At 41.4% G+C, this 18,830-nt stretch overlaps 7 protein-coding genes across 7 annotated transcripts; 5 read left to right on the forward strand and 2 right to left on the reverse strand.

Moving 5' to 3' along the window:
- The first annotated feature begins 265 nt into the window (after nt 1-265).
- On the forward strand, nt 266-1,871 carry LOC110853125 (homeobox protein OTX2). Its single transcript, XM_035854480.1, has 5 exons — nt 266-499; nt 580-708; nt 782-799; nt 870-1,264; nt 1,347-1,871. Exons 1-5 carry the CDS (start codon nt 392-394, stop codon nt 1,774-1,776), a joined length of 1,080 nt encoding a protein of 359 aa, XP_035710373.1. The 5' UTR covers nt 266-391; the 3' UTR covers nt 1,777-1,871.
- Nucleotides 1,872-2,290: 419 nt separating this feature from the next.
- LOC110853461 (uncharacterized protein DDB_G0271670) lies at nt 2,291-3,837 on the forward strand. The gene is made up of 4 exons (XM_022101730.2): nt 2,291-2,411; nt 2,483-3,318; nt 3,387-3,596; nt 3,671-3,837. The coding sequence occupies exons 1-4, from the start codon at nt 2,403-2,405 to the stop codon at nt 3,765-3,767; spliced, it is 1,152 nt and encodes a 383-aa protein (XP_021957422.1). The 5' UTR covers nt 2,291-2,402; the 3' UTR covers nt 3,768-3,837.
- A 381-nt stretch (nt 3,838-4,218) lies between these two features.
- LOC110853463 (vegetative cell wall protein gp1) lies at nt 4,219-5,291 on the forward strand. Its single transcript, XM_022101731.2, has 3 exons — nt 4,219-4,300; nt 4,366-4,488; nt 4,547-5,291. Exons 1-3 carry the CDS (start codon nt 4,292-4,294, stop codon nt 5,066-5,068), a joined length of 654 nt encoding a protein of 217 aa, XP_021957423.1. The 5' UTR covers nt 4,219-4,291; the 3' UTR covers nt 5,069-5,291.
- A 407-nt stretch (nt 5,292-5,698) lies between these two features.
- On the forward strand, nt 5,699-7,210 carry LOC110853126 (formin-like protein 20). Its single transcript, XM_035854481.1, has 6 exons — nt 5,699-5,828; nt 5,893-6,076; nt 6,234-6,461; nt 6,573-6,614; nt 6,678-6,818; nt 6,892-7,210. The coding sequence occupies exons 1-6, from the start codon at nt 5,727-5,729 to the stop codon at nt 6,969-6,971; spliced, it is 777 nt and encodes a 258-aa protein (XP_035710374.1). The 5' UTR covers nt 5,699-5,726; the 3' UTR covers nt 6,972-7,210.
- Nucleotides 7,211-7,661: 451 nt separating this feature from the next.
- Nucleotides 7,662-10,609, forward strand: LOC110853129 (citron Rho-interacting kinase). Its single transcript, XM_022101372.2, has 7 exons — nt 7,662-7,942; nt 8,006-8,157; nt 8,231-8,326; nt 8,396-8,687; nt 8,775-8,928; nt 9,015-9,919; nt 10,006-10,609. The coding sequence occupies exons 1-7, from the start codon at nt 7,784-7,786 to the stop codon at nt 10,339-10,341; spliced, it is 2,094 nt and encodes a 697-aa protein (XP_021957064.1). The 5' UTR covers nt 7,662-7,783; the 3' UTR covers nt 10,342-10,609.
- Nucleotides 10,578-14,943, reverse strand: LOC110853184. Its single transcript, XM_022101430.2, has 9 exons — nt 14,909-14,943; nt 14,727-14,836; nt 14,034-14,641; nt 13,703-13,951; nt 13,234-13,612; nt 11,608-13,175; nt 11,385-11,525; nt 10,824-11,314; nt 10,578-10,730 (listed from the first exon to the last, which is right to left on the reverse strand). Exons 2-9 carry the CDS (start codon nt 14,827-14,829, stop codon nt 10,688-10,690), a joined length of 3,582 nt encoding a protein of 1,193 aa, XP_021957122.2. The 5' UTR covers nt 14,830-14,836; nt 14,909-14,943; the 3' UTR covers nt 10,578-10,687.
- Nucleotides 14,944-15,113: 170 nt separating this feature from the next.
- On the reverse strand, nt 15,114-18,683 carry LOC110853346 (transcription factor TFIIIB component B'' homolog). The gene is made up of 6 exons (XM_022101610.2): nt 17,870-18,683; nt 17,409-17,762; nt 17,016-17,322; nt 16,793-16,937; nt 15,683-16,720; nt 15,114-15,592 (listed from the first exon to the last, which is right to left on the reverse strand). Exons 1-6 carry the CDS (start codon nt 18,436-18,438, stop codon nt 15,528-15,530), a joined length of 2,478 nt encoding a protein of 825 aa, XP_021957302.1. The 5' UTR covers nt 18,439-18,683; the 3' UTR covers nt 15,114-15,527.
- Between the last annotated feature and the right edge of the window lie 147 nt (nt 18,684-18,830).

An 18,830-nucleotide genomic window follows, 5' to 3' on the forward strand; every position in this document is an offset into this window, starting at 1 on the left:
TACAGTCAATTGTGAGCAACTCATTAATCTCGTCTGATTCTATCACATCACAAGATGACATGCCTCGTAATTTTATTTGATCAAGATGACTTTGATTCTGTTTGATTCGTTGCTGAGAATGTGCACCTCCTGGTAAACGCCGACAGCCCTGCCCCTTCATATGCGCTGTACGCCCTCCCGAATTCGGGTATTCCTAAGCTTACTTTCACATTTGGAACATGTATTTTGTAACGACGAATGTTTATGTATGTTTTCGAATTTCAGGATTTTCACTACAACATTCACTCTAAAAAGGAAAATCTACCAAGTTGAGATTTCAGTCCGAATTTTGATTTCCGGGATACAACATCTAAGGAAAGAAAGTTTAGTTTTTTGGGGCTAGTTGAGAAAAATGGCGAGCAATGGTCATCCCCACGCATTTTTAGTTCAAGGTGGTCCTTTTGCCCCCGTGGCGAGTGAGATGGTTCTCGAGGAGTACATGTTTGGGAGGAGGAGGCAGGTGGGTGGGTGGGTGTGGTTTTAGGGTGAACGCTCGTATTTTTATACGAATCGTCTCAATTTTACTTACACGTTTTCTAGCGAAGGAATCGTACCACATTCTCCCCTCAACAGTTATCCGAATTGGAGTCTCTCTTTGGAAAAACGAAATATCCCGATATCATAACAAGAGAGGAGATTGCGATAAAAATTAACTTGTCTGAAGCCAGGGTAAATTGTTCTTGTCAAATTTTTGCTATATTTTTTTTTACATATAAAGCTACATAAAAGAATTTAATTTCAGGTCCAGGTTTGGTTTCAGGTAAATAATACGTTGACTTTAAAGTAGTAAAGTAATACTCAAGTAAATAGAAAGTTAATTAAATAAATAGAACCGGAGAGCGAAATGGAGGAAAAACGCACGTCTTCAATTTATGCAGGACGCTTGGCGCATGAGATATTTAGGAATGCATACCAGCAACACGGACAATATTGCGAAAGGGAATGAATCCACGACCCCACCGGATGCGCTGTCAGCATCTTCGCCCTCATCGAAAATCCGGCCTGATGAAGGCGACGACGATGACGACGAGACGGGGAGGATGACCACGAACACTCCCCCACTTTCCGTTACGTCCTCTTCGCCAGGGAACTTGAGCCCGGGTTCAGATAACCTTCGTCACGGGGGGACGGAAATTGGGACAAATCGACTTCTTCTCAACCAAACGAGAGAGCATCATAGTCACCAACTTTATTGTGCGGAACGACTCCGAATTGCAGCACAGACGTAAGTTTTTTTCGGAAATTAGAAAGAAAAATTTCGGAAATTTTGACTTGGTCTATTATCTACAACTTTTTTTTCTGTTCAGATTCTGCATGCTCCAACAACAAAGTCAGACTGGATCGTCTCCTAATTTTGGTGGGATGTCGTCCCCCACGTCGCTGCTGCCCTCGCTTTGTCACTGTCTCCCTTCCCCAAAGGAAGAACCAGGACAATTTGGCCACCTCCAGAACAGAGTCCCTACATCGTCCCCCTCCTTCCTGCATCTCCAGCTCCAACAACCGCACCCCTTATTTCATGGGAGCATTTTGTCAAAAGGTGGAAACAGCAGTCTCATCGTCCCCAACAAAAATTCTTCCACTACTCCGACGACCGTTAATACAACGGGTGACCAAGGTCAGTCTCGTCATCACAGTAATTCGTCACCTTCAGCGTCTCCTTCGTCTTCTTGTGATTCTTTCCACCCTTCTGTCGAAGGTTCTTCCAGCAAGTCGCCCAGTCGCACGATGAGTACTTGAGTGATCTTCAGTTTAAATGTACATGCAAACATATTTTTATGCTTAATTATGATGAATATTTATGTGATTTGTGTTACTTTACGCAATTGTAAATAAAAATTAACAGCGAAAATGTATGCAATTTCAAACTGAGGCATATTGAGACTAAGGTTTTAATAGTAATCCATCAAAGGCCACAGAAAGGGAAAGTGGATTTGTACATAATCGATTCGGCATTTTTCAGCCCATTCCAGAATTCTCTTAGGGATTTAGGTACAGTTATATAAGTTGTACATATGTACTTCTATCTCCCAAAAATGGGAGCATTTGCATGATTTAAACTTGACGAATCTTTGTAACTTTCTCTTATTTGTTGGAACACGATATTGACAAATTCCAGTTACTTGAAGGTCGCATTGCGCTGTAGCTTTTAAATCCGTGCATCTCATCCCCTTTGTTTCGTATCCTGTCCAAAAATAGGGTTTCATTTGTAACTTGACCCACATAGGGCGGAGTGCACTCTGTTTTTGCCCAGGTTTCAACCCCAGGTATAAAAGATCGACAAGTTGGACAAGGAAAAATCAGTTTGCTTTCATACCTCAATCTTGTCTCATCTCATTAAGAAAAAAATCGGGTTGAATTTCAATATGAAACGGGTAAGCAATTTTTTCAGGGTTGGTTTCCATCAGATAAGATTTTAAAGTTTTTTTACTGTTTTTCTTTCCAGTTCGTTTTACTGTCCTTGTTGGTGGCATCCGTCCACGGCAACGGGTACGGTGGGAGTGCCCCCTCTGCCCCCAGTGGTGGATACGGCCAACCACAATTCGCCCCCGCCGCCCCAGTCATGATGCACTACCAACAACACTCAGCCCCCCAACAATACGGAGGTTATTCACAACAGCAGAGCAGCCCATCCTCCTACAGCGCCCCCCAAAGGTTCGCCCCCGTCGAATCAGTCCGCGTCGCCTTCTCCGATAACCACATGGGAGGTGGATATGGTCATCAGAGCTACTCTGCCCCTGCACCCGTCGCCGCACCAGTCTCCGTCTCCTACGGGTCAGGATCATCCGACTCTGGGATGTACACGGGCGGATATGGAGGTCAAAGTTCCGAGAGTCACCACGGAAGCTATGGAGCCCCCGCCCCAGTAGAAACTGTCCGCGTGTCGTACGGATCTGGATCCAGTGATGCTGGTGCCTACGGAGCAAGTTCTGCTGCCCCATCGTCTTCCTATTCGTCCGCCCCCTCGTCCTCGGACAGTTATTCTTCTTCTTACTCTGCCGCACCCACCAGAGCTCACGTTCCAGTGGAGACGGTCCGTGTCTCATTCGGGTCAGGGGCTTCGAGCGACTCTTCTTCCTATGGGGCAGCCTCCTCTTCCTCCTCCTCGTACGGATCATCCAGCAGTAGCAGTGATGCCGGGTCTTCTTCTTACTCTGCCCCCGCCGCATCCCCCTCGTACTCGACGTCCTCTGCTACTTCGTATGGGTCTTCCTCCACCAGAAACAATGTCCCAATTGTGCGACACACCCAGGACATTTCTTCTTCTGGACATAGCTACGAGTAGGTTGAGTGAGCATGAGGAGGCAAATTGAGACGATTTTTGCGAGACTTTATGATCTTTTTTTCAGTTTCGCGACTGGGGATGGAATCTCTCACAGTGAGACGACCTCTGTCCGTCAAGGTGCTGGGGGATACAAGAGCTCCGGGTATGGAAGTTCCGGATCTTCCGGATCTGGGTCTGAAGTAGCCAAGCATGGCCGATTCTCGTACACTTCTCCGGAAGGAAAGAAGATCTCGCTCAACTACCAGGCTGATTCGCAAGGATTCCGTGCCCAGGGGTGAGTTCGGTATTAGTTAAATTACTAATTGTTACTAAATTGGCAATAATTAATTTGTGATTTTTTTCTCACAGCGACCACTTGCCCACACCACCCCCAATCCCAGCCGAGATTGCCAAGTCTCTCCGTTCCTCCTCCGGATATGGAGCTACTAAATCTTCATCTTATTAAATTAATTATATATTGATTTCCATTATTAATTTCACAATATTTTGTGTGCTGTCCTAATTGTTGTGCTGTTTTTATATTTTTTTTACCAAATAAATAATATTTTACAGAAAAATTATCAAAGTCTTTTGAAATTATGGTAATATTAATTGCAATCTGGTCGGAAGGAGGAGAAAATTTGCATGATGCGTTGCATGTCCTGTTCTTCAAATGTTTCTTTTAATTGCTGCATTTTTCAAGGATTTACTGAGTCTGATCTATAAATATTATTATTATGATAAACGATGGCTAACATTAACCTTCCATGAATGGGATGCAAATTGCTCACAGTTAGCGGACACGACAGTTATCAATTCGTGAATAAAATTCACATTTGCGCTGTATCAATTGTTAGAAGGTCAACAATGCAAAATTGTATTTTGTATGTTAAGTATGCAATATATAAAAAGGAGGCAAGTCGTGTTGAGGGGATATCATTTCATTGTCACGAGCCAGCAAGATCTGTCGACACGGATTTACATATCACCATGAAGTTTGTAAGGTTCATATATTTCTTGGAATCCTGAACCTCTGTAAATTGTTATTTTTTTTGCGGTTACAGGTTGGGGTACTTATCTTTATGGCTGTGGCAGTAAATGCCAAGCCCAGTCAAGGGGGATATGGTGATAGTGAAGCTCCAGCCCCACCCCCTGCTTCGTCAACCTCTGCTTCCTCAACCTGTCCGGTACGTTGCTAGATTTGGTTTGTGAAAGGCCAGTGTGATTACTTTGTTATTTATGCAGGTATGTCCTCCACCACCACAGTGCCCCCCACCTCCACCAGGATGTGGCGGACTTCCACCCCCTGCCGTCCCAGCTCCTGCACCTGAAGGTAAATCGTCACTTGATTTGACGACAACCCCACCAGCAGCAGGTTCATCTTCCGCTCCAGCTGCACCTGCGCCTGCAACTACAGCGGCGGCATCTTCGGCACCTGCGGCGCCAGCACCAGCGACAACTCTGCCCCCAGCCGCGGCATCTTCGGCACCTGCTGCGCCTGCGCCAGCGACAACTGTCCCTCCAGCGGCTGCATCTTCCGCTGCGCCTGCCCCAGCGACAACTCTCCCTGCAGCCTCATCTTCCGCTGCGACAACTCTTCCCGCAGCGGCCCCATCTTCCGCACCTGCTGCACCTGCGCCAGCAACAACTCTGCCCCCAGCGGTCGCACCGGCCGCGTCAGCATCTTCTTCTGCTGCAGCCGCGCCCACAACAATGCCACCCTCCCATCCCTCGTCTGGTGGAGGTGCTGCTGCATACGGCAAATAATTACCAAATAGTCTACATTTCAAATAATTCATTAATTTCAACACTTTTACTCTTACTTGAGCTGTCTGTAGCAAAAAACTCGTAATTTCTTTTCGAACTACATACTAATCACTTCCCATTTATTACACTAATACTCTGACGCTGTACGTACACCCATTTACTTTTGCATGTCGTGCGTGCCGGCCTAAAACAGTCATAAATAAAAATACGATTAAAAAACCAATCAGTGAGTTGTTACGTTTGCTTGTTAAGTTGACCCAGTTGCATTGCTAATCGTGCACATATTTCCAGGTATTGGAATATTGAATATTGAACAACCGTTTTAAAAATGAGACTTGACCCGACAGGTTTTTGGCTAATATTTTATGCATTATATGACTTGTCCTTGTCTTTAATACATATGCGACGATGTTAGCGTCTCATGCGAAAAAATGGTTGGAGTAACAATAACGAGAATCCTTGTCGCATTTCTTATTGTGCAACCAGAGGAGGGACTGTATTATAAAGTCTAATTGGCGATAATTTACAAAACTGCATCTCATAAGCTTACAGACGTAACATCTCCAATGCAATGAATGCACACGAGCAAATAAACTTGAGCCAGTTTTTCAAAGAGTAAAAGTATTTGTTCTGTACATAAGTTAAATTAGCGGTGTGTATGGATGATGGGTGTATAAATAGGAGGATTCTAATTGACAAGAGTACAATTCACCAGTGGGAGACATCAAGAAGAGGAAACAAGATGGCGAGCAAAAAAATGGCAAGTTTACAATTTTCGGATAAGGGTTTGATTATGATTTCATTGTGTATGCGAATTTGTGCAGGAATTCGGGATTGCGGTTTTGCTAGTGGTGAATTTTGTCGGGGTGACGATTGGCAAACCGGAAGTCCCTTCGTCGTACCAAGTCCCGTCCTACGCTGCACCGCCAGCCCCCACGGCGCCATCATCGGGAGGTTACCCTTCTCCTCCGTCGGGATATCCTCCCTCTCCTCCTTCTTCTGGATATGGTAAATCCTCCAAAAAATTCGACAGATGTACAAAGATGGTTGCGCCGCAACTGCATATGAAAGTCAAGCTGGCAAATGCAATTTGCAAACTTGAGATTCATGCACTTCTACCATGTCAAATATGCCAAAAACCTTATGAATTTGTAATTGATTACAGGAGCACCTCCACCACCGCCCCCACCACCTCCTCCAGTTTATGCGGCTCCTCCTCCCCCTCCTCCACCACCACCAGTTTATGCAGCACCCCCTCCACCACCACCAGTTTATGCAGCCCCACCCCCACCTCCAGTTTATGCAGCTCCACCACCACCTCCACCCCCACCTCCACCACCCGCACCAGTGTACGCAGCCCCACCCCCACCACCACCACCTCAGCAGTCCTACGGTAAAATTATTTAACGAGGAGTCCTCATGAGTCTATAGTTCTCAAATTTTTTTTTACCGAAGTTGAAGTTTTTCCCCAAGAATCATGCATAATTTTTTTGTTTCCTTTTAGGTGCCCCACCCACAGCTCCGCAAGCTCCACCCCAACAATACGGTTAGAATTTGAACAAATTTGAAATTACCAGCAGTGCCTAATACATTGTTCTATTGTTTTTAGGAGCTCCTGCCCCACCACCTCCATCCGGGGGATATGATTCACCTGCCCCACCCCCTCCATCCGGTGGATACGATTCTCCTGCCCCACCCCCACCTTCCAGTGGGTACGATTCTCCTGCCCCAGCTCCAGCTCCAGCATATGGTATGCAAATTTTGAAATTAATTGTTCATTATCAAAATTATAGATGATAACACACCTTTCCAAACTCTTACAGCGGCCCCTGCACCCCCACCTCCACCACCTGCAGATTCGTACGGCACACCCCCAAAGTTTTCAAGCGGACCTTACCCTTAAATTGGTCAAAGTATTGCTAACTTAAATATTTAGCAAGCCTACATAGCTCACTTTTAATACTTTTTTTACCACCCTAATATATGTACACCTCTATGACCTATACTCAACTCGAGCAAATTCACAATACTAAAAACGAACTATTTAATGAATGAAAAATACAATGCAATATCAAATTTCACATTCTCACACTCAATTTGTTTCCTGCATCTGCAATAAAATTCTGAATTCATTCTATGAAATACAATTGATTATTAGTACTGATTATTGATTAGTATTGATTATCTTTTTGTTGCATGCAACTGTCATCATCATCATCACCATCGTCATCCTAGCTTAGCTCGATTTGCCACGATTGCTTGACATTTAGTGCCTAGTTACCCTTAACGGTTGCGACAAATGGTCGAGTTATAAATAAAATATTCATTTTTAAAATTATTTTAAAATTGGTTTTTCTCCCATGGACGAAAAACCAATTCTCCAGCCAAAATATTAAAAAAATAAACTGTAACCCACGACAATTTAAAAATGAAAATTCATTTGTAACTCGGGCATTTGTCGTAACCTTATAGATTGATAAAGTGTCAAATAATCTTGTCGATTTGCATATGAAGATAACAATCATGCGAATTATTGACGTGCACAAGCACAAATGTTTTACTGCCCCATTGTTGTTGTAGTAATAGTGAAACTGGATCCGGGAACGGGTCCCGCGTGTAACCGTCAAAGTCTTGCACCTGCTGAACCTGCTGCCAATTAACGGTTGACCAAGTTTCACTTTCTAATTTTCGGCACAACTCCGAATTTATTTCGCCATGTCGTCGTCATCCCCATTGGAAAACTTCTACTTGGGGAAAACCCTTCACGAGGGGATTTTCTCAACCGTTCAAGTGATCAAGGAACGGGATAATCAGAGTGGACGAATTTTCACTCTGAAATCTGTGGATAAAAGTTATTACGCTATTCATAAATTGGTGAGTAATTAAATTAAGTCGAATTGAGTTAAATAGATAAGTTAATTAACTTATTTATTCCAGGAATCATTGCTGGAAGCCGAGACTGAGCTTCGATCACAAAATGCATCACAATGGATTGTTGGATTGCAGTCCTGTTTTGAAGATGACAACAAGAAGATGCACTTCATTATGGAATATTTACCTGGAGGAAATTTTATAGAGTTGTTAAAATCGTAAGAAGTGCAATAAAATGAGTCAGTTGAATAAGTTCAATTAATTTATGATACTTAATTGATACATTGATAGAAATGGAGGCCGAATGGAAGAACAAATGGCAATGTTTTACATGGGGGAATTAGTGCTTGCAATAAATGCGGTGCACTGTTTGGGATTTGCGCATAGGTAAAATAGTATTAAAATGAACTGGAAATATGCATTTGGTTAAATAATATAATAAAATCGTATTCACAGAAATGTAAAACCAGCAAATATTCTGCTCGATGGGAATGGTCACATCAAACTATCTGGATTTGGTTCAGCTTCAAAAATTAAAGACGGAAAAGTTTCTTCTCCACTAACCGTAAATTCAGCAAGTTATGAAGCACCAGAAATACTGAGGACTTTAGGAAACGAAAATTTTTCATATGGTGTCGAATGTGACTGGTGGTCATTGGGTGTCATTGCATATGAAACTATTACTGGCGTCCATCCATTCGAAGAATCATCTGCTATTTTAGTATTTAGAAAGATTACTTCAAAAAAGGTTATACCTTTTACTCACAATGTCACAATTCAAAATAATTAATCATGGACTTATTAAACTTATCATATATTCAATGTTTTTAAGCAGACGAGAGGATCGGTAAAAATTCCGGCAAGATCGAGCCAAGATTGCAAGGATTTCATTTCTGGATTACTTCTAGAGCAAGAGGACCGCATGACATACAATGACTGTATTTGTCACCCATTTTTCAACGAGTTGATCTGGGATGGATTAAGAAACGGTGTGCAAGATAAATCATAATCATAAATTAATATTAATTCTTGTGTGCACATATTAATTTACTCTTTCGTTGCTTCCTGCCTCTAGAAATTGCTCCTTTGAAACCAAATTTGCATCTCGACGATATTGGCGAACTTGGGGGTGGAAAAATGTTTAATGTGAACGATTGCGATAACTCTGTAGCCGCCTTGGACGATGATCAAATTCAGATGCTATCAGACATGACATGCCCTCCCACAATGGCGAACAATAACTTAACGTTTGTCTACACCAATAAATCAAAGTCAAAATTGGTGGATATTACTGAAGAAAAGGAAAACACAACCACAACCAGTGAGAGAGGAAAAGTCAATTCTTCCCATTGGAGCGTCGCTGAGATGATGGGTGAGAGCAAGTTAGACAGCAAAACGAAAAAGAAGAACAACAGTAGTGCCGATCTTACTCGTTTGTTGAAGGAAGAAAATGAAAAATTGCAATCAGAACTTAACATTAAGACGGAACAGCTCATGGGCAAATTAAACGAGATCCAAATTCTTCAAACACAACTCCACAAATCGAGTGAATCTATGGAGTCTTTTGAAAAACAGGTCGCTATATGTACCAAAGAGAACCAACGTCTCAAAGCCGAACTGGAAAAGAAAAGTGGAGAATTAGCAAATGAAAAATATGTCCGGGTCGGATTAGAAAATAAATTGAGTAACATCAACTTTGCGGCAAAGCAGAAGGCGAGCGCGATTATGGCACCTCGACCTCCATCAACCCCTGGGACTCCATCATCTCGATGTGGTGGTGACACAAGCATTCATTCGACTGAAGTGTTTGAACTTAAAGAACAAATTGCAAACTTGATGGCGTCTGATGGCCAGAAGGATGACATGATTTTGGATTTAAATGTTGCACTTCTGGTTACTCGACATGAATTGTCGGTCCAAAAGATGGAGAACATCTGCATGTACAAAAGAGATACAGGCGGGTGTAACATGTTTGTTGAGGTAAACCTGGCAATTTTCTTGTACCCTATTTAAAAAATATTTATATCACAATTTACTTATTTAAGTAGTTCAATATGTATTTTCAGGATTACAAACAAATAATCGCAGACTTCCAACCAATCGTGACGCAACTTATGGCAGACATAAGGACTCAGCATAAAGAAGAAACTGGATCTGAAGAGGTTAAGAGTGGTACAATTCTTCCCGAGAACGAAGATCAGGGACAAACCCAGGTGAACAAGTGGGACGAATCTAGCTATGAACAATTTCTTCAATTGCCACAACAAATCGAAAAAATGCACAATGATCATGCATCTTTGTTGGAAAAAGTTGTTAATGACCGAAAAAAGATTGCAGAATTTTTAGGCTCAGTTCAGTTACAGGTGGATACCTGGACAATGTTCAAGAAGAATAACTCGTGAGAAATTATAATCATATCAGTCAGGAGACAACAATTTCAATCAAAGTGTGCATTTCGCTTTAATCATTTTTAGCTGAGTGAATGTTAAATATCTATGTCGCGTGCAATGGTAGTGGTGTTAAAATTCTAGTTAAAATTATGAGTAAAATGTTTACAATTACTTATTTATATTTAAACGACTTGTGAATTGATGTCAGTATTACATGTGGAAAATAATAAGTAATGAATGCGCGAGTATTGATTAAAATAAGTCAAGTATTTATAAAACATTAGGTAAAATTAATTTAAAATATCACAAAGTAGTTTGATTTTTGATTTAGCTTTAAATTAATTCGTTAATTAAACTTTCAAAATGCTGATGTATCCCGTTCCAATTTTTCGAGTGGGTTTCTGTAAAATCAATAATAAAATATTAGTACTTTGACTTTTGTAAAAAAAAATATATATGTAAGTTGCACTTTATTATTTGATTCGTTGTCTAACCTTAACGACATATCCGTCCCAGTTCCCCTTCTTTGTTCAGAGGAACGGACATGTTTCTCCAAAAGTGGGAGGAAATCAAACCTCACGAACGTTTTAATCTGAGATCTCGCCCCGGGTTTACTCATCATCGTGGCCAGATCAAAAAATTTTTTACTTTTGAAGGCGAAACTGGATTCCATCACGGACTCGAAAGCAGGTAGAATGAAGGAAGTTTTGAACGGGGTTTGACTGAATGCCAAACAATAAGTAATAATTCCTATGCACAAGTTGGTTAAATCCCCTCCTCCAAAGTTGGCATAACTGGTAAGAATTCCGGGGAGAAAACGCATAACGGGAGTCGTGTGACCCTTCTTTTTCAATGCGGAGACGAAATGAACAAAACGCGCATTCAGTTTAGAATCCTTTCCTGTACAGCAGTTCGATATGATGGCGGATACACAGGTCTGGAGGACGTAGAGCAATTCGTGGTCTTCTGCATAAAGCATCACTCTCTGCGGAAACAAAATTATTTCAGTATTTACTTAGTATATCGATTAATTATTACAATATGTAGATACATACCACGCCGGGATGGTGATCAAATTCTTCCAAGTCACTGGGATCAAGATATCCCAAGAGTGCAAGATGCGTTAAATCATTAACTTTTTTCTGGAGAAATGCATCTGTCCAAAATCCTCGAAAATCGACGATTCCTTTAAAAAGCTGGAAACAAAAAAAAATTGTAGTCAGTATGAAATAATTAAATATAATTATGTAATTAGACCAAGACACGGATGAAACTCACATCGAATAAATAATTTTTCACGGCAGAGACGACCCATTTTGACCACCGTTCCCACATTGGTGCTCCCACGAGGAATGGCGGAATTAGAAGCGTCATCAATTGCATGCCAACACTAGAAGAGTCACCTTTGACATAAAATCGACCAAACTGCGAGCCTCCGCGTCCTCCCAACAATTGGGTGCAAAACCGGACAACACTCGACACCTTCTCCTTGGCCTCAGTCTTAAAAATTCCATTCGACGAAGTTACAGCCTTGACGAGAGTGGGAAACGGCCTAAACATATTCTGAATATCCATTATGCTCCACTCTTCCCGAGCAATTTTCTCACAAAATTTGTCCAACAAGTCTGAATTGGAAGTGCTAGAAAATCCTGGTTCGAGCACAATTTCACTTAATCGATCAGAAATGCAACAATCAAACGCATTCAGACGAATCCAAACTTGACACCATTTAGCGTATCGGATCAGATTTTCAAATTCCTTATCGCCACGAATTGCCAATAATCTTGTTACATAAAACTGGGTAATTTCAGGACACGTTAAATCGTTCAGTGCGAAATGGTCAAATAATCTGGTCACAGAATCTGGTCCGATTTGATTAGAAATATACCATTTAGAAATCATGGTCAAATCTGCAGCTAAAATTGACATTGGTTCCACGTCTGTCGTTGGAGTTCGATATATTGTTGAAATCGCGGTTTGGGTTAAAAATTGTGACGTCCTTTCAAATATTTTTAACGCGAGTGCCTTCCCTTCAGGTGATTTTGCTGGAAGCGGTGGCGATAAGAACAAGTTGGAAGAATTTTTCTCTGAATTTATTATCCAATTTGTCAAGTTTGATAATGTGCGTAGGGTGCGGACGACATGGTTGGGTCCACACGTGGTGAGCCACATGGTTGTGTTGGGACTGATGAGGAAGTCTCGAGAGAGATTGATTTCGCTGCTCAAAGCTGGCGTTCTTGGGAGGGTGTCGAGGAGTTCAAAATACACGGAAATATTGTCCTTCTTTCCAGAATCAAAGGGTGCTTGAGCAAAGAGCGAGGTGATTTTGCTCATCAATGATTTTGCTATTTCTTGTGAAGCGATGGACTCTGATTTCTGGAGGAGGATGAAAATTGCGGTCGAAGTAGCACGGAAAACGGCCTTTGACCGAGCAGGGGTTGATTTCCCATAGTGTAAAATTTCCTGCAGTCGGTCGCACATCATCGTTGTGTCCGACACAGCCCAAACTAGTGCGAGATACAACGTGCTCACACGAACGAGTCCAATTTCACCGAAAACGCCAACATTGTTCTTGTTCAGATTCATCCCCAATTGAGCCTTCAATTTCTTCCATTCTGTCCCTCGAGAGGTGATGGCATGTCCTACGAGCACCTTCAAAAATGAGAGGAATGGATCTTTGGAAACGAAAGTGTCCATTTCTAGGATGGGCCAAGAAGAACGGCGAGATGACGAGGATGAAGGACCGGGCGTGATTTTACTGTTGATGTCGATAGTCGGACAGACGGATTGAATAACTTTGAACCACTTGTCCACTGACGAATAATTGTCAAGTGCGCCAGCTCCCACTGAAATAACATTTAATAATTATACAATGTTAGATGATATTTAAATTTAAATGCTTACAATCCCCCATGAATTTGTCCACCTTCTCCAACCACGGTTTCCAAAGGGTAACGACAATCTCCAATTCGAATCCCCAGTATTGCGACAGTTCGAAGAGTAGTTGGTATACAGGACACGAATTGAGAGCAGTGATCCCACCACCACCACTGTTGCTGGTTTTCCATTGTTTGACGAGAGAGCTGACGAGCGGATATCCGTTGAATTTTAAGGTCTCCTTCTTTTCTCGGAGTGGAATGTGCTGCCCGTTCAGGCTAAAATCTGATAAAGTGGCGAGATGAGTTATAAGCCAGAGGGGAAAAAATACGACTTCGTCGCTGTTTTCTCGTCTGTTCTTCGTCCAAAGTTGTAACGAGTCGGTTAAGGTGGTCCAGAAATTTATCTGACAAAATGTAAAATATAATATAAAGTTAGCTACAATTTCTTGCAACGGTTAACCTTCTCGTCGTCGATCGAAGCATCGCTAACTCACATTCAATTCTTCGCAAAGTAAACGAATCATTGTCCACAACTCTTTGACGCACCAACAGTTGAACGGAGTCTTGTTCATGGGAATTGAGGAAGACGTCCCCGTGCTCCCAACTTGAAACATTGCCCACGCCAATTGAACCAAGTCATCCAAAATCCAGGACAATATAGAACTATTCATGCCATAAATAATGAGAAGTGACCATCTTACGTCCAGAATGACGTGAAAGAGGTGATACAGAGCGGACGAGGTCTACTCAAAGGACAAGAGCATAGCACGTTAACGATTTATCATATTTTTGTGGCTATAGATGCTTCAATATTATATTATTCACCTCATTTCCATCCCGATGTCTATTTACGAATTCTGTTAAATATCTTGGCCATCCATCGCCTTCTCCTTCATGCCACACGACGTGACCAAACACGTCTTTAAACGAGGCAAAAAACTGGTCCAGTTCATCCATCGAGCGCCACATTATCGATTTTAATTGCGATATCCTGCTAACCATGACGTTGAAATAATGGACGACTTGTTTTCTGAGCTCCCACGGCGCTTCCTCATCATCCTCATCCAGACCATTATTCTTTGGATTGGCCAAGATTTGAAGGATGTGAATATTTCTTCTGGCTAAATTAAGCAGCAATTTCGCCTCCGTTGGTTCCATGGGGTCGAGAACACGGTGAAAATAGTGACCACGAATAGATAATGAGAAACGACCACTATCCACGTCCTGTTCATCCTCCATTGTTGCCACGATATCCTGGTCATCTTCATCATCACGGGATACAGACTGACCAGTAAGAGATTCTAAGGCCGTGATAAGCTGTCGACGTGAAATAAGCCCGTCCGAGGCGAAAGTATGGTCATCGTGATTGTTCCAGGCAGGTCGTGGAGCACATCCTTTGCAGTTGAAACAAAATAGCATTGCGGATTCTGCATCTAAACACATGGAATATCAATTTGATTAAACATTAATTTACTTGAATTTGATTTATAACAACAAATACAAAAAATAACCTCGAACCTGTTGATTCTTTGCTGACAAAGCCGCCGTCCCCACTGTGCCCAAGGATGGGTGATAAAGGTGGCGAAATAGAGTCAGAATCCGAGTCCAAGTTGCCACCCATTTAAGATCTACAAACAATTTGAACAATTATCATTTAAAAAATAATTAAATCACAAAATGAATGATTTGTTTGTACTTACTTCCACCGGCAGTGAGGATGCAGCCGCCTTAAAATTTTAAATCACACGCTTCTCACTTTTCGTCCATAATCAGAATCAAAATCATGCAACGGAACGGAGTATAGGAAAAAATACAAATTGTCCGTTGATAACTACTTATCTACCATCTGTTATGCACTTAAAATTAATGGTGAAAAAGTACAAGCAATGATGACAGGAAATGTGATCTATGTACATATCAGCGGATGCTCAGGATTTTATTTATTCATTATCAGATACATACAGAGACGTGTAGGTATAAATTGCATAAAAGGTGATAAATTCTGTAATTTTTAACATCACATATAGTACGACCGGCTGGACGCATTTTAATACGGGTATCAAAAAGACATTTTGAAATTTTAATATTTAAGCACATGATAATTTTACTTTTAGTAGTACTATTTATTTTTGTTATTTATTTGAAGCAAAACAAAATAAAAATATAAAAACTAGCCACACAATAGTAATACTAAAAGTGAGAATCAATCTAGTTGTTACTTTGGTCTGGATAAATAACTAACTCTAAATACGAAGCCTACGCACGGATGAGTAGAAAATGGTATCGGTTTGTACTTTCGAGTGAACGAATTTCCTTGTCCTACTGACATGAAATTTCTATATCAATTTCATCCACAATTGCTGGACTTTTGGGGCCGAGAGGACCTAGAAAAATGCAATGTATGTTAATTATTGTGTATTTACATACAAGAGAGTATTCATTGTACTTAAATGTAATGGTTGTAAACTGTGTACCTGGACCAGGAACCCGAAATGGAAGAACTTTTACGCTTGGTGGAAGAAGTGTTGGAGAAAGTTTTGTTGGTGGGGGCACCGCCACGGTGACTACTGGATCCGTGGACGATGGTGGTCGTGGGATTTCTTCATATTCCTCATCGGAATCTTCTTCTTCTCTTCGATCAGGTCCACTAATTTCGCTTCCAGTAACACTGGAAGTTGATCTCCCAGGCGCTTCCACCGTAGTTGTGGCCAATTTAAGTCCAAGTGGATCACTCCCATCAAATCGGAGAATATCGATGCAATCTACGGATCGTATAGAAGGGTCGTCTGGTTGGACATGCGGAAAAGTAGCTTTCTCCTTCTCTTTGGATGGGGAAAATTTTCCCCTGTTTGTACAGTCCTTCGTTTTGATTCGAGGATTTTGGTTGCTCTTTCTCTTTTTGGGTGGCAAAGAGGAATCATCGGAACCTTCTTCTTCGATAACTTTGCGGATATCCTTCTTGCTCATGCGGTTCCCAGTTTCATCGTCAATAATCACGTTACTCTTCCAAGGAGCAGTTGCACGGCCACTCACACCACGACGTCCTTTTTTTGACTGATTATTTTTGTTTGTGGCCTTGTTTTCCACATTATTTTCCATACGGTGTTCTTGATAAGTTAGATTTTTAAAGTGGGGTGTATTCTTTGGAGATTTTGGTGGCAAGCTGCCCAAATTAGAGTTTAAAATTGCACGTTCTTCTTCCATCTCCTCCCGAAGCCGGCGTTCAATTTCGGTTAAAGGTTTATTTCTTGGACGGCGTCGTTTCTTTTTGGGTTTACCATCTCCACCAATTACGATGTCTTCTTGGGTCTGCTCTTCCTCGCTATCCGTTATTCCTTCACCGGGATCGAATTCTTGACAGGATAAAGCTGAACTTATCTGACCAGAATTTTTTCTATCTTCTCGTTTAAACTTTGCCTTCAATTCGGCCCGTGTCCGACTCGGGAAAAGGGTAGTCATCATGGAAAAGTCGGTCCCGCACATACTAAGAGCTTTGTAGAATTTTATGGTTTCTGTGCAAGAACAAGTGGTTATATAGAAAATCGCAAATATTTCTTTACAATATTTAGAGGGATGTTATTTACCTCGGTCACTCCAGTCATGCCCACGTCGGGCATTTTTCTTGTTTCGGAACAACCCTGAAGAGCCCACGGCAAAATCTGCTCCAGACACGGTTTCCATTTCAGACAATTGTTTCTTGGCTCGTTGACTTTCCGAGGTTTCGACAATCTATACAATTAAAGAGGAATTGCTTGATTTTACTTGTTTTAATAGAATATGGAATTGATAGTTACATTTTCTACATACCAAACTTTGTTCGTCCAAAATTAGTTGTCCATCCGGCCCCACTTTGACACGAGGTCCAATGTTAACCGGAGTTTCTTTCTCTTTATCCATGCTCAGAGGCTCGGAGTAACTTTTCTCGGGTGACGACAAAGATATCGGCATGTCCCCAACTGTTGCACGACGAGCTGCAATACCGAGCTTGGTATTGTCAGTGTCTAGCAGTTTCTCATGTTTTACGGAAGCAGAGAAATTATTCCCAACACTACTGTCATTGCAGACTGAAGAGGCACGATTATTTCTTGCAGAAGATTTTTCTTTACCCTTTTTTCTGTTCCAAATAACAAGGAAAACATGAAAATTAATTATGGATTACTTACTACAATTAAGAATTAATTATAGGTGTATATTATTTACGGTGGATTCCAAAATGCGAAGTGCAAAATGGTTAATTGTTTCCTTTCTTCTGGAGATACTGAACTTGTGTTAGAAATATTCTGATTCCCCTTGGATAGAAATTCCTTCCGTAATGTTTGGTACTTTGAAATGGTTAAGGAAGGCGACGGTTTGGCCAACCTTTGTCTCAAAAGGTCTGAATTGTTAACAATAGAGTTGGCAGGATCTCTCATACTGGAATTACTTATGCTAGAAAATGCTCCCTCCCTCGAAGAGGGGGTGGAATTTTGGGATCGGTTGTGCTGATGATGAGATTCTGGTACTTCAGGCGTTCGTGGGGCAAACATTCCACTGGGAGAGGGCAAAGACATGTATCTGTCAAAATTAAATTAATTATAAAATTTAAATTACTATTGTAATAAGTATTGTTAAGAGGTAACTGCTCATTTTAATCAGTTAATTTGCCTAAAAATTCGACTTACCGTGCAACCTCATGTGAATCTGCAGAGTTGGAGTTTGAGTTAAAAATTGCGAGTTGTTTATTGCTGTTATTATTAACTGGGCTGGGGACAGGGGAAGGTCGCTGTGGACTTGGTATAGGCTGAGGAATGTATCTCATTGGACTCGCGGATGGTGATGGTCGCTGAATTCCTCCCGGTGAGATGGGAAACTGATAAGACGAGTGAGGGTCGAAATTGGGTGTCGTTGGTCGATCAATGACGCCATGATGATGATACTCCTTCGTTGGTGAAGAGATTGGTGACCTAACCAATCCGAGAGTATATTCTGGATAATGTTTCTTTATTGGAGATGTCGGAGCTGGGGTGCATGCTAGAAGGGGAGAAGATGACCTAATATTACTTCGAGAGGGAGAAAAGGATTGTTGAGATGCAATGGTAGCACTTCCGGAAGTAGTTTCATGCGATTGAGGCGTTAAAGGAGACGAAAGAGAATTTGAAACGATTGGCGTAAGGGGACGATCAACCGTGGAGGCGGAGGGACGTCCCCCACGAGGTACGTTGATAACAGCTTTGATTCTGTTACGCCGCATCGTTATTTTTCACAATTAATTTTTGTTAAACGTTCAATGCACAAATTCTGCTGGAACATTCCAGACAATATGTTGAGCTTTGTATCCCCTCAATTTTTATATAGACACGTTTCAAACTATTTATTGTCTCAAATTTGTTAACTTTTGATTACGTATGCAATTAACGTTATCAACTTTAATCACACTATCCCAAGGTTAGTGCAATAAAATTCAAAATGTGATCATTTATTGTTGAGACGATTTGAACTTCCCACACTTTACAAAGCTCAGGGAACAAAGGAATATGCATTTCTTTGAAGCGTGCGAAAAATTTGGCAAGAATTTTATAAACAACTTTGATTTTTTTGTAATTTGGATAAAATTGGGTTTCTAATTTCGAGAATAGTCTGAAA

This window comes from Folsomia candida, unplaced genomic scaffold (genome assembly GCF_002217175.1).
Source record: "Folsomia candida strain VU population unplaced genomic scaffold, ASM221717v1 Fcan01_Sc008, whole genome shotgun sequence".
Lineage (NCBI taxonomy): Eukaryota > Metazoa > Arthropoda > Collembola > Entomobryomorpha > Isotomidae > Folsomia > Folsomia candida.